Raw genomic sequence first — 12,500 nt, 5'->3', positions numbered from 1 at the left:
GATGCTGTTGATTTGAATATTATTTATTTTTTCTCCTCTTTTTCTGCAGCTGCAAATCTGTCCTCTCTCGATGCTCTTACCACTGTGTCGTGTACTAAATGGGTGTGCCAAAAAGAAATCGAGTTCGACATTGGCACCTATTCCTGAATCATATACTATTATGTCTGGTCTGTCTTTATTGTCTATATATTGATTTTTAGGTTCTTTTTTGTGATGCACTTGCAAGTCCCTGAAACACTGCCACCACTCTGCCACCATATTATTGTGTTCCCACACAGGCCTCCACCAAGCTTACAAGTGAGGAGATGGCAACTATCAGCATCCAGTTCCCTGCCACAGTTACAATGTGTTACACAAGAATTGAAAAGCATCGGTTTTCCTAGTCTCAGAAAAGCCGCTATATGAAATTCATTCTTATTCATTGCAAACTTTCTGAAGTAGGGACTAATTCTATATATAACCAAGCTCCTGCTCCTCTTCCTTGTAGAGATCGTAACTTGGCAGCATCTCTAGCACCTTTTGCGTCATTTAAGATCAAATCTGCCCTTAGTTTTTCGATTCCTTGAGTAATTCGTTATTGAAGCTTCACAGGATTTAAGGACAAATCACAAAAATTTGGAGCATTTCTCAAATTGCCATTCAAAGATGGAGACAAAGGTAAGGACAAAAATGCTGACTTTAAGTAATATGCAATGATTGAGATGATACTTCTAGGTTTGTTGATTGATTAGTATCAACAGATTCTTGCAAGCTTGGAAAGCAGAGAGGTAACTCATTAATACTGTGAAACCAACTTGCTACAAAGGCAATACTTGATGATTCTTCCGTTGATATCAACCCAAACCCTCCACGCTTGATTTTTAGAGTAGCTTGTCTCCACTTGCATACATCAATCGACTCTAACTTCAAAATATCGTAAAATGTAGTTCCAGTCAATTCATCATGGATCTTTGCAGCAGGTTGAAGACAAGAAGGAACTATTGATCTATCTAGGTGGTTTATCCTTGGTACATGACAATATGTCGTAAAAGTAGTAGTGCACTCTATGAATAATCCAATTCAGTTAACTTTGTGCATAGATATTGGTCAGACTTAGAAATCTCAACACATTTGACTCCACATAACTTGGACTTCCAATTGCATGGTGTTCCTAGTATTTCTGTGCCATCAGTTACCACTGGAATTTCAACCTGGCTATCAAAAGACCCACTTGGACAACAAAGCTCACACTTTCTATTACAAATAGCTAGATATATTTTCTCAAATGAAATAATGATATCTGCATGATAGAACAAACATATAAAGCAATTTCATGGTCCTACGACATAGATGTTATCAAGATAAGCAAAGATGGTTACAATAGGATGTTGCTGCTGTCGCAAAAGGAGATTTGGATGGATTACTGTAGCAAAGAGCTGGTCCCAATGGGTCACCTTGATGAATTCCTTTATCTGACTGAATGGTGACATCAGATTGATTTTTGGTGTGTATCAGAGATGATCGCTTTGAATACATTTGATGGACGTGAGCTACTATCCTAGGAAAATGTTTTGAGATCTCTTCCATGAGGCACTCCCTGCTGATAGAGTTGAAAACATTACTGACATCGGTTTTCAAAACAGACGATTCAGGGTTCTGATCCATAAGCAGCTGTATATGATGAGCCAGCAACTTGCTCCTCCAGCTGTGGCTACTCCATGTTGTATGGGGCTGAAGTACTCTGAGAAAGATGACTGTTCCTGTAAACATATTGCCCTACCTGTAATCTCCTTAAAGTCTCCCCGATCGCTATTAGACGAACATCTCCATTAGCTTTCGGAAGAGCTATAAGTCGAGATGCTAACAACAAAGGGATAATTTTAGGTGGAACGATTAGTATCTGGTTCGTTTACTATCTGCTATTCTAAAACCAGAATGAACAGGTCTACAAGCTGTATGCATTCTGATCTGCAGGCAAGTGATATGAGGCTGTCTCAGAGTGATTTAATAAAAGATTCATAACTTGTATATTTCTGGTTTAAATATACATGATCGCTTCAAGTCTGAAAACAAAACTTTGCCGAGTTAGTACATTAATATTACACGTAATAATGAAGCCTAGTCTTTGCCACTACACTGCATAAACGTTTATTGAAAGGTAGAATTTAGTTGATTTATAAGTCTAAGAAAAAGGCTCTGCTGTGCTTCTATATAACCAAGTCTAATTAAAACTCAGGTTGCACTCGTCATCTTGCCCACTACCTCGTAATCCTAAATTCATGCTTTCTATTGTGTAGGTGCCGAAACCACCTCCTCCTCCTTCAGCTACAACGAGCTCTCCACTCGAAAGAGCACACGCACCATGTCTGTATCTCGCTCTCAACATCGAAGGCAAAGGCAACCAATTCTGAATTTCTTCATCAAAAAGCTGCACCACGTTAGCTTTGCTAAAACCGTGTGTCGTCAGTCCTCCTGTAGAAAGCAGGTTGTTGTTGAATGCGCTCAAAGTAGCATGCCAGCAGGCAGTAGGCACACCATAAAACCACTCTCCAGTTTGTAGACGAAGACCTTCTACGTCGCGACACAATTCGCCGCCATCTGCTCCGCCTCCGCCAACATACAAAGTCTTATTGACGACAACGGAAGAACAGCTAGAGCGTCTGTATTTCATGTCATTGATATTAAACCACTTGCCTGTTTCGATATTACAAGCGCGGGCTGTGTTAATACATTCCCAATCGCCACATCTGCCACCGACAGCGTACAACCAGTCTCCATAAACTGCGAAAGCAACGCCTTTTAATTGCAATTCGTCAGGCAATACAGCAACGTCTTGCCAGCAATGTCCTTCCTCAGTCAAGAGAAACCGCTGAATGACATACTTGTGCGACACTTTGTCGTATATTTGTAGTAAACAGTCATCCTTGTAGGTAACGACTTCGTAGATATCGCCTGAGGGTCTCACATAAGTGTCCCACTCTCTTTGATCCTCTTTGAGCACGTGAAGTTGTCCGCTGTAGCCACCGACAACTAAGCGGTCGTCTATTTTTGCAACTTCGCAGTGTAGTGGTTTCCTTGACGGCAATTTTACGTCCCACATCTTCCACACTTTTGGAGTCTTGACCCGTACCTACCGAGTACATAATGAAAACTTAACGGTGTAGCACATGCAAGCAGCTAAAACGCCTAGATCTAGTAAAGACACATCTAAATTTGTGTATCGTAACAATTGTATTTATTAATGAAATAATGCAAACAACATTTTTTCTAAAGTCTATGTCTTTATGAACAAGTCCTATTGCCAAAAATTTTATTCAAACGTATATTTTAAAATAATTTAAATATTAAACTAAACACTAAACCAAGTAATAAGCCAAGCTTTTTCAAAGCTTCCTTTTAGATACAATTTGCATGTCAAAACAAGGAGATATATTTTGGGTTGTTCTGCAGCTGTAAGTGTATATAAAGGCATGATAGGTAATTACTCTCTGAGCTTAGCCTAAAACCTGCGAACACGACAATTAAATTTTACCTAACGCTTTACTTAGCAACTAAGTAAGAGATATAAAATTGTTGACCAAACGTTAGAGGTTCTCTGTCTGATTCATGTTTGTTAAACCAAACTCGCTATGGCAATAATCCAGCCTGCATTTTAAAGGAGCACGGTCCAGATTTATGCGGATGCTTTTGTCTTGGATAGAAAGCGAGTTTTGTGCGCATTCTGCAAGCCACGCCTAGAATAAAACTGACTTCCTCGAGAGACGATTATGTCTTCTATGTCGATCCACACTCAAATAGTTAATCCAAAAGCCGACAAAGTATAGGTCTAGTTACCATTGTAATCTTTTCACCTTAGCAAAGTATAGAAAAGCCAAGGTCTCGTTGCTATGGCTAGTCAAACTGCGAGCTGCAAATCGTTTGATTATTTTCTTTTTGTGAGAATACGGGAAATGTACTACATCATAGTCTACAAGCGTTGCTTTTCAAAAATCCTTTGTTTTGATGAACTTGAAAGTGTATACATTATTCAAGATGGACTCCGAGGCTACTCTGCGCAAATTCTGGACTGTGCACAGGTAGACAAGCTACACCTATCTAGGCACCATCGCACTGCTTCTTATACCTTTCACGTCTATATAATTAATTATACAATTTTGCACAAAATTGTAATAATGCACCTTGGCTTCGTGGTATTGGGTATATTAATTAAAATAAAAGGACTTTAAGAAACACTGATACACACTCATTACATAAATAAGTAACTGCGCACGCCGTAACATCAGGTGTTTTCTCAATAGATAATATCTTACCTGACGACGAGCGCAACAGTGAGTACACGCTAATTGCTGACACAAACGAGCAAAACTGAGCAGTCTCTCTCCATTTAATTTAGCAATATATTCTTTATTCCGATGGTGCTGAGCTACCGCTTCTTGACGTCTAACTTCTGCAATAGCTATTTCCGCATTCGCCGCCACAGCCAAAGTTTCCTCTTGCGCCATCTTCTTTTCCGATCTCAACTGAGCAATCTCAATTCTCAAACCTTCATTTTCTTTTTGTAGCGGCAGTTTGCTAGAGCCAGTAAAAGCAGCGTCCCCTAAAACAATGGAATACAAAAATTCATCATTTCTGCACAATGCAGATTAGTACATACAAATGAAGACATGTTTTGCAAAGAGCACACGATATTGCTATCAATGTACGTTTTTCAGCTTGTGTGTATTTGTATGATACCATCGAGTACGACTAATTAAGATTTGAAGTTTGCGTCTATCTTATCCACGACTTGACTATTAAGATGGTATCGTTTGACATCAGTATTTGCTAGATGACCATGTTTGGTTGTCTCAAGTCCAAGGTCGGTAGGTGCCCTTGCCTTTTTCGTGTTTAAATAATTAAAGGCGGGTTTGTAGTGTATCAAGAGATTTTTGCGTCAAAGATAGCAATATGGTAAACGACATATATGTCAGAGTTTATATAATAAGGAAACCACCATTTCGTATACGTTAGGCTAGAAATTGAGCCGTATACTCGCTATAGGTACTGTACGCATAAAAACAGAGAAAAAGGAAATAAATAATTAGTTAATCCCCTAGCATTCTAGGGTGAATGACGTAGCTGCGATATTATAAAAAGCTGTCCAGCTCAATTAAGCAACATCTAACAAACCGCTTTTATCTACATCTAAACAGAATAGACGACATGCATGTATCACCGCTATTTAAGTAAAAATATCATCAAACGTTTCTCGGCGTAATTAAGTTAAATAAAAAGTCATGAGACAGTAGCAGGTCTAACGACAAACATGTTTCTAACATCTCTTTCTACACGAATTGCAAAACTGTGTTGTTTGTCTGGTCTGAGAGACGAAGATCCGCGTCTGTGCAATTATTTCTGAATGCAACTACCAAGAAAGTCCCCAGAAATTGGCAATGTTGTCTTTTGACTTAACACTGACCACCACCAACCAGACGTCATCCTGCGTCTCTGCGTATACTGTCTACAGTTGAGGTAGTAGACAAACGAGGAACGTCATACTTCGCAGGGTTCTCCTCTTCGCCAACGCTAACAAAGAAAGTCAAACAACGAATTGGATGCGATAGTCCAGCGGCGTAGCCAGGATTACTTAACATAAAATTTGATTATTAATATCTACGCACAATGACAACAAACTGTACTGCGTATAGTCAGCTACCTATACAACATTTTGAATAATTACCCTGAGAGAAGCAGCTGTTGAATCGTAGTCTGCCTTTCCTTAGCTGGAAAGGCTCGGTCATGCTGCGGGCACGCGAAACAAACGAGACCAGGATGTGCATTGACACATGACGGAACCACGCGCAATTCTTTACTGAGGAGGCTACTGTCTCACTGCGTCATGTTTGGTATGGTGACTTGAGCTCCGTCGCTTTCACGGCCATCGCTGTAATCAAATCGTCCCAATTGTAGAAGTTGTCATTGTCATGCGAAATATGAATGCCAGGCCGAGTTCATTCATAATTCGCCATGCAGACGTTTGCAAGTAAAGCGGATTGGTCACGTGAGATGCTAGGAGTTGTTCTGCAATGTATAGTGACACCGTAGTCTAGCTCTAATATACATAAGTACAGAGTTGACTTTTATGTCGTGTAAACTGCCTTTAGTACAATATCTGTAAGTCGACCACCATTCTTGCGTGCTGTCTGTTCCGTCATTTTTTTATTGATGAGCTTACAGCATCTTTTCAGTAATTAGAAACGGTCAAAGCAACAAGGACGGCAAACGCCTCAGTCAGACTACTGCTATATACGTACACATGGTATAATGCTTTCGTGATAGCCTTAGTCATTACGTAAGTTATCGTGTAGTCTGCTTGTTGGTTACCTGTACCAGTCAAGTTGGCGTAGCGTGGCATGTGCTAGACCGGGCTCAGAGGACAGGGCTGTAGCCCATCATTTGTAGGCTTGCTTATACAAATTGTGGACTGTAAATACGTTAGAGAACCCAAGGTGTACACAACTCTCTTTCAGTCTGGATCTGCCACTGATTCTACCGTATCAGTCAATAATTATTAGAAGCCAATAAAAATGGAAACGGGCGTGTCCCCTAGCATCGTGAAGTTTAGCCCCATTTCTAGAGGTCAAACTGTTATTCCCATTCCAAAGTCAATGGTAGTACATTGCATACGAGAAAGGCTATCTACGCCTACTGCAGCCAGTACTTTTTACGATATCTTGATTGCGCACATGTACGCAAGTATCGGGTCTTTGTACGCAAATGGAGAAGGCTCTAGCCCATCTGTCGGTACAGTGCGGCACAGTGCACGTGTTAAATCAGTGGCGGGTCCAGACTAGAAAAAATGGTGGTACAACCACAATGTTTGAGAAATTTAGCGAAGTTTTACTAAAGTTGGTACCGTGGATACCATATATAGTAGACATTAATATGTTATCACAGATGACTGTCATACCTACAAAATGGTAGCATGCCATGGTATATTAATTTGCTATTATAATTATTATAATGTACTCTTGAGGAACAGCAAGGTGTAGTGGCATGCTCACGACATTGTGATCCAGTGACTGTGCAGTATCGACCATGACACCTGAAACCAAAGACAAAGGAAACGCAATATGTCGGTGATCACTTCTCTAGCCATAATAACTAAAATAGTTGTCTAGGAAAGAGATTGTGATTGTACGTTTATAATACTCCCTTGGTTCCTAAATTAGCTAGAGCATTGTTTCTCTCTTCCGCCGTCTGTTTTCCTATTTTTGCTCAGCTAATTTCCTGTTCTTACTCGCAAGATGATAAAGCTGGTTCCTATAGGCAGCCCAGACAACACCCTGCATCCGCCATTGCGTTAAATTTATATAGATGCTTGTTGTTGACTTTGAAACTAGGGTTTCAGGGTCCTTGAAAAGCAGTCATTTTTAGTTCAACAACAGAAGCAAATTGGGACGTGTAACTAACGTCATTCGAATTCTCTCGTCAAGATCTATTTCTAAAGTATAGGTTGTTTTTCCGTGGGCCTTCTCCTTTAAGGAGAAACTGAAACTTTGAGATGAAACATAAGCGTAGAAAGCATGGGGCAATGAGAGCAATGGGGCACTAGCCCCATAGATTTTGCCATGTTAGAGCAACATCAGTTACGGCTGCTATTTGGCACCTTTACCGATTCGTATTCGCAGCTACCTGATAGCAAACACGACTTCTCTGGAATAGTTTTGTTGATTACGGTCTGATAAAGTTGTTGATTACGGTCAGCAGCCTGGCATGAGCAAGGCCGGGCTACACAGTGGCGGATCCAAGCGGGGACCCAAGGGGCCCGGGCCCCTCTTTCGTTCTCTGTAGTAATATGATCTACTGAGTAGTTCAGAGTACACGTGACCTTGGCAATTTGCCGAGCTCTATACCATATAACAGACACCAAGTTGACATGCAAGCAAGCTAGAAACTGACAACAAAATAATGTAATTATTTGCGTTCAGTGATCATGTTTGTTCAAAATATTGCATTTTCTGAAATTCGCAAGCGTGGCAATATTTTTCTAGACTAGGCGTCCCCTTTACGTAAATCCTGCATCCGCTACTGCTGTAGGCTATAATAGCCCCATCATTTGTAGGCGTGGTCTTACAATTACTGAACTTTGAATACGTTATGCTTGGAAATGCATTGTTGTGCTGGACAGAAAACTGAGACAACCATCATTCTTATGGATCCTATGAAACAATGTGACAAAAATTAATTTCCTGACATTATTATTGTTGTTTTAACCAGATGCTCATAGCCTTGTTATCTTAGTCTATCAGTGGCCTAGCTAGAGTGTTTAATTAATTAATGGTGACGTCTTAATTAAAACTTACCTGAAGTCTCTACAATGAGCCAAGAAGACTCAATGGACTTGCACTGCATTCACTTCAACTACACAACTGACGTTGATTAGGATGCAACTTGGATACGTTTGTTCCAGTCTGTAAGAAGTGGGCGTGTCCCGTAGCAACGTGAAATCGGTGGGCCCCGTTTCTAAAGGTTACACTACACCGCTGTGACAGAAATAGAGGGTCAGCTTGAGAAACATCCTTGTAAAAACAAAGAGGAACTAAAACACGGTATTTTTCTAGTCTGGAACATTGTAAAAGGAGACATCATATGAAATTAATTTTAGTTGACTTCATGTCTTGGAAATGTACAGCTATAATTGATTATTGCTCATCACGAAGTACAAACTAAATGCTACTTAGGAGTATCTGTAAATCATAAGCTGGAGGATGGCCTCACCTTTTGCGCAATACTGATATTGGCAAGGTGCAGTATGAAGCTTACCCTGGTTGACACATAGCCAATTACCGAGACAAACCAGCAGTGTACGACAAATCGGTTGCCTGGGAGCCCGGGACAACCAAAAATATGTCAGGGCAACTAAAACGGCAAACTATGGTTGCCCAGGGACAACTAGCTGACACCTACCCTACCTACCAGCTTGAATTTTCCTTCCTGAACAAGCATGCCCTCGTTGTTACATATCACTGGTGCTACCTAGCAGCGTACTGTAGAGAGGTACTTTAAAGTAAAGGGACCTTGGTTAGTATAAAATTGCTTAAAAATACGTCTACCGTTTTGCAGACCTACTAAGAGCATCTAGGTGTCATGGATGATAGATCAGATATCTGTGTGTCCTTTCCTAATTAATTACTGCCAGACTGGCGTGACCTGTAGTGTCAAGGTAATGCTACTTCCTGCTATTTATGCTTGTGCTTGCTTGTAACATAAAAGTACCCAAAACTGAAAATTGCAAACAAGCATCGTATCTTTATCCGGGTTACTCTATTTTTTAAATAAGACAATGGCTGCAAATCCTAAAATCATGCTGGGCAGGATTCAGCTATTGTTGCAGAGTCCTGTTTATCTTTACCCTTCTGATCGACGGCCCTCATTTGCCCCTCTGTGTCCAAGGTGATGGAAACTGCCAGTTTAGAGCGGCAAGTCTGCTTCTCACAGGTTGTCTGTCTCTCTGTCTGTCTGTCTGTCTGTCTGTCTGTCTGTCAATACATATATTTAAAATTTCAACACTATTACATTCTAAATGGTTCCAGCAAGAAAAAGGAAAACATGCTACAACAATGTCTGCCTCTCTGTCTGTCTGTCTGTCTGTCTGTCTGTCTATCTGTCTGTCTATCTGCCAATCCATATATTTCTTATACAAGATTAATATGATTATTACAGTTTACAATACGCTAAAATCAGTAATTTCTAAGACAAATTGGACCCAAGAGGTCCCTAGCTATGACTAAATAGGAGTCAAACAACTAAAAATATGCTAAAAGAGTTATGAATGGCACCAACCGAGTCATCACTGCACTGGACTCTGCTCATCTACTGCAGTAATTAACACCCTTGCATGCCATTGCTGCATCACAATCGAGTCCTCCAGTAATTTTGAACTCGTCTTGTCTGCACTCAGTTGTCTGTCTGTTTGCCAGCCTGTCTGCATTTTTGTCTGCTTGTCTGTCTGTTTGTCTGTCTGTCTGTCAAATTTCATATATTTTTATACATCAAAGCCTGTCTGTCTGTCTGTCTGTCTGTCTGCAGTTTTACACCAGGCTTGTCACATTCATGATCAGCTATCAAGAGATACTTTTGCAGCAATATTGGGGTTGAGTGCATTTCATGAGCTGACATGGAAGCAAGCATCTCTTAAGATCAAGTTTGGAGGTTTTGGCATTACAAACTGGACACAAATGTCTGCTGCTGCTTTTGTGGGTTCATGGTGCTATTCAATGAGCACGATTCCTCAAAGATTTTCATCTAGAATAGATCTATGTGACGGCCTCAACTGTGTGAGTCCACCTCCTTTCTATCAGCATCTTTGTAAGGCAATAGCAGGCCTTCCTTCCACCCTAAGATCAGATGGAGAGACACTCATACCTCAGTCTTTGTCTGGGCTCATGGCAAAGCCAGTAAAACTCCAAAATCGCCTGAGCTCGGATATTGCTGAAAGGAATGCAGCAACATGTGTTATGCAAGCATCCTCTGTCAAACATGCTGCAAGGATAAGGTCATGTCAGGGACTCGGAGCAGGGTAGACTTGGTATTCCTTTACCATATTCCCAGATTGTTACCAAGTGTGATTGTGGTAGAAGCCTTGATGAACATAGTTATCATCTATTGACCTGCAAGTTTGGCGGTGGCCCAGTATGGCAACATAATACAATCGTATCAACTTGGGCTAAATGTTAGACGAGGTAAATATTCCTCATCAAGTTGAGGCAAGAAATAGGTATTCTGACTGTGAGAACAGGCCGGATATAACAGCATATGATCCCACTGGACACTTGACAAAAGACCTGGACATTCACTTGCTCATCCACATTCTTGTGACATCGTACAATCAGCTGCCAAAATATCAGGTTTGCAGCTGAGTTGAGAGAAAAACGCAAAATGACAAAATATGGTCAACGGCAGTCTATAGCAGGATCTGATACAACATGCATTCCACTGGTTTCTGAACACTTTGGCTTTTGGGGCACTATGGCCGAAGACTATCTCGATAAGATCTCCAAAATTTCAAAAGATGCAAATGGAAAAAGCAGCAAAACAGACTTTAGAGATAGATGGAGAAAGCAACTGTCTGTAGTTGTACAGTCTTGCAACTCTCGTGTGATTTTTTAAAAAGTTGTCAAAGTTGTCAAAGTGCAATTTTGATGATTTTCTTTATGATAATGACGTTCAACATTTTGTTCATTGACTATTGTTGTTATGCATACGTAAAGTTAGCGATTGCTATTAGCAGAGTCAGACTTCAAATATAATAATCTGTCTGTCTGTCTGTCTGTCTGCAAATCCATATATTATTTATGCAAGACCAATATGATTATTACAGTCTACAATATGCTAAAGATCAGAAAGTTCTAAGACAAATTGGACCCAAGAGGTCCCTAACTATGACTAAATAGGAGTAAAACAGCTAAAATAAGCTAACAGAGTTACGAATGGCATCAAATGAGTCACCACTGCATTGGACTCTGCTCATCTTCTGCAGTAATTGCCGCATCACAATCGAGTCGTCCAGTAATTTTTGAACTCGTCTTGTCTGCACTCAGTTGTCTGTCTGTCTGTCAGCCTGTCTGCATTTTGTCTGTCATTCTGTCTGTCTATCTGTCTGTCTGTCTGTCTGTCTGTCTGCCAATGCATCTTTTATACATCAAAGTTAATACATCAATGCTAATACATGTGATAAAATGTACAAGATTTATGTGCACTGGTTGTCTGTTTGTTTGTTTGTTAGATGTACTTTGCCTGTCTGTAAGTACACATATTTTCATAAATCAAATATAGCACCATAACAATAGTGGTCATGGATTTGGTTTATGGGATACCAGAGTAATGACCGGGCATCTAAAAATTTCACGTATGGTTGCCCGGGGACGTCTTGGGGATGAGATGATTTGTCATAAACTGAACCATTTTAGTTTTGTAACATACATTTGTAATTTGCATTAGTGTATTTGATTTACTTTCACCAATGATTCTAAATATCACTGCATTTCAAGAGTGTGCGAATGTCTGTCTGTTTGTGTGTGTGTGTGTGTGTGTGTGTGTGTGTGTGTGTGTGTGTGTGTGTGTGTGTGTGTGTGTGTGTGTGTGGGTGGGTGGGTGTGTGTGTATGGTGTGTGTACGTGCGTGTGTGCTTATGCGGATAGACACCCTCATGTTAGGTTACACTCAGTTTATTTAGCAGTTAGTCACGTTTTCATAATTAGAGTTTATTAGTCATTAGTTACGCCTATACAGCCTTACCAGCAAAGGCATCAACTTTGCTTCCTTGACCTGTCAAAAGGCATTGAGCAATGTCACCGCTTCCAACGTCACGTAAAACTCCGCAAAACGCTTCAAAGAGATTGGGTGGCTGCCGTCGAAGAATAGAGAGTAGATGATCTACCATCTTATCCCGATCTTTTGCATCATCAGAGGCAGCGAAAAAGTCGTAGTCATCAAACGACAAAATACTTGCACTAACAAGTCTTCGGAAAAAATCTCGA

The 12,500-nt window shown here is 40.4% G+C and overlaps 2 protein-coding genes and 1 long non-coding RNA gene across 3 annotated transcripts in view; 1 reads left to right on the top strand and 2 right to left on the bottom strand.

The window, feature by feature from the left end:
- The window catches only part of LOC134197612 (uncharacterized), a 2,474-nt gene extending 2,186 nt beyond the window's left edge, over positions 1-288 (top strand). The window contains exon 3 of the long non-coding RNA XR_009972684.1: positions 50-288. This is a non-coding gene — a long non-coding RNA (uncharacterized LOC134197612). The remainder of the gene's footprint in view (positions 1-49) is intronic.
- Positions 289-1,978: 1,690 nt separating this feature from the next.
- Positions 1,979-5,759, bottom strand: LOC134197053 (kelch-like protein diablo). The gene is made up of 3 exons (XM_062666296.1): positions 5,699-5,759; positions 4,290-4,576; positions 1,979-3,109 (listed from the first exon to the last, which is right to left on the bottom strand). The coding sequence occupies exons 1-3, from the start codon at positions 5,757-5,759 to the stop codon at positions 2,201-2,203; spliced, it is 1,257 nt and encodes a 418-aa protein (XP_062522280.1). The 3' UTR covers positions 1,979-2,200.
- A 2,209-nt stretch (positions 5,760-7,968) lies between these two features.
- LOC134197683 (uncharacterized) overlaps positions 7,969-12,500 on the bottom strand; it is a 4,645-nt gene continuing 113 nt past the window's right edge. The window contains exons 1-2 of the mRNA XM_062667029.1: positions 12,259-12,500; positions 7,969-8,180 (exon numbers count right to left, since the gene is read on the bottom strand). The exon at positions 12,259-12,500 is cut by the window's right edge and continues 113 nt beyond it. Of these exons, the coding sequence (XP_062523013.1) occupies positions 8,098-8,180; positions 12,259-12,500 (325 nt within the window). The 3' untranslated portion in view covers positions 7,969-8,097. The remainder of the gene's footprint in view (positions 8,181-12,258) is intronic.

Source organism: Corticium candelabrum, chromosome 22 (assembly GCF_963422355.1).
Source record: "Corticium candelabrum chromosome 22, ooCorCand1.1, whole genome shotgun sequence".
Lineage (NCBI taxonomy): Eukaryota > Metazoa > Porifera > Homoscleromorpha > Homosclerophorida > Plakinidae > Corticium > Corticium candelabrum.
This window is presented reverse-complemented; position numbering and strand designations above follow the sequence as displayed.

What these genes read in the sequence shown, in the direction of transcription:
- LOC134197053 (XM_062666296.1), bottom strand. Translation starts at nt 5,759, where the DNA reads ATGACCGAGCCTTTCCAGCTAAGGAAAGGCAGACTACGATTCAACAGC. An exon ending in CAACAGCTGCTTCTCTCAGG is followed by an intron (nt 4,577 to 5,698) that starts GTAATTATTCAA and finishes CCATTGTTTTAG; the next exon opens with GGGACGCTGCTTTTACTGGC. An exon ending in ACTGTTGCGCTCGTCGTCAG is followed by an intron (nt 3,110 to 4,289) that starts GTAAGATATTAT and finishes TGTACTCGGTAG; the next exon opens with GTACGGGTCAAGACTCCAAA.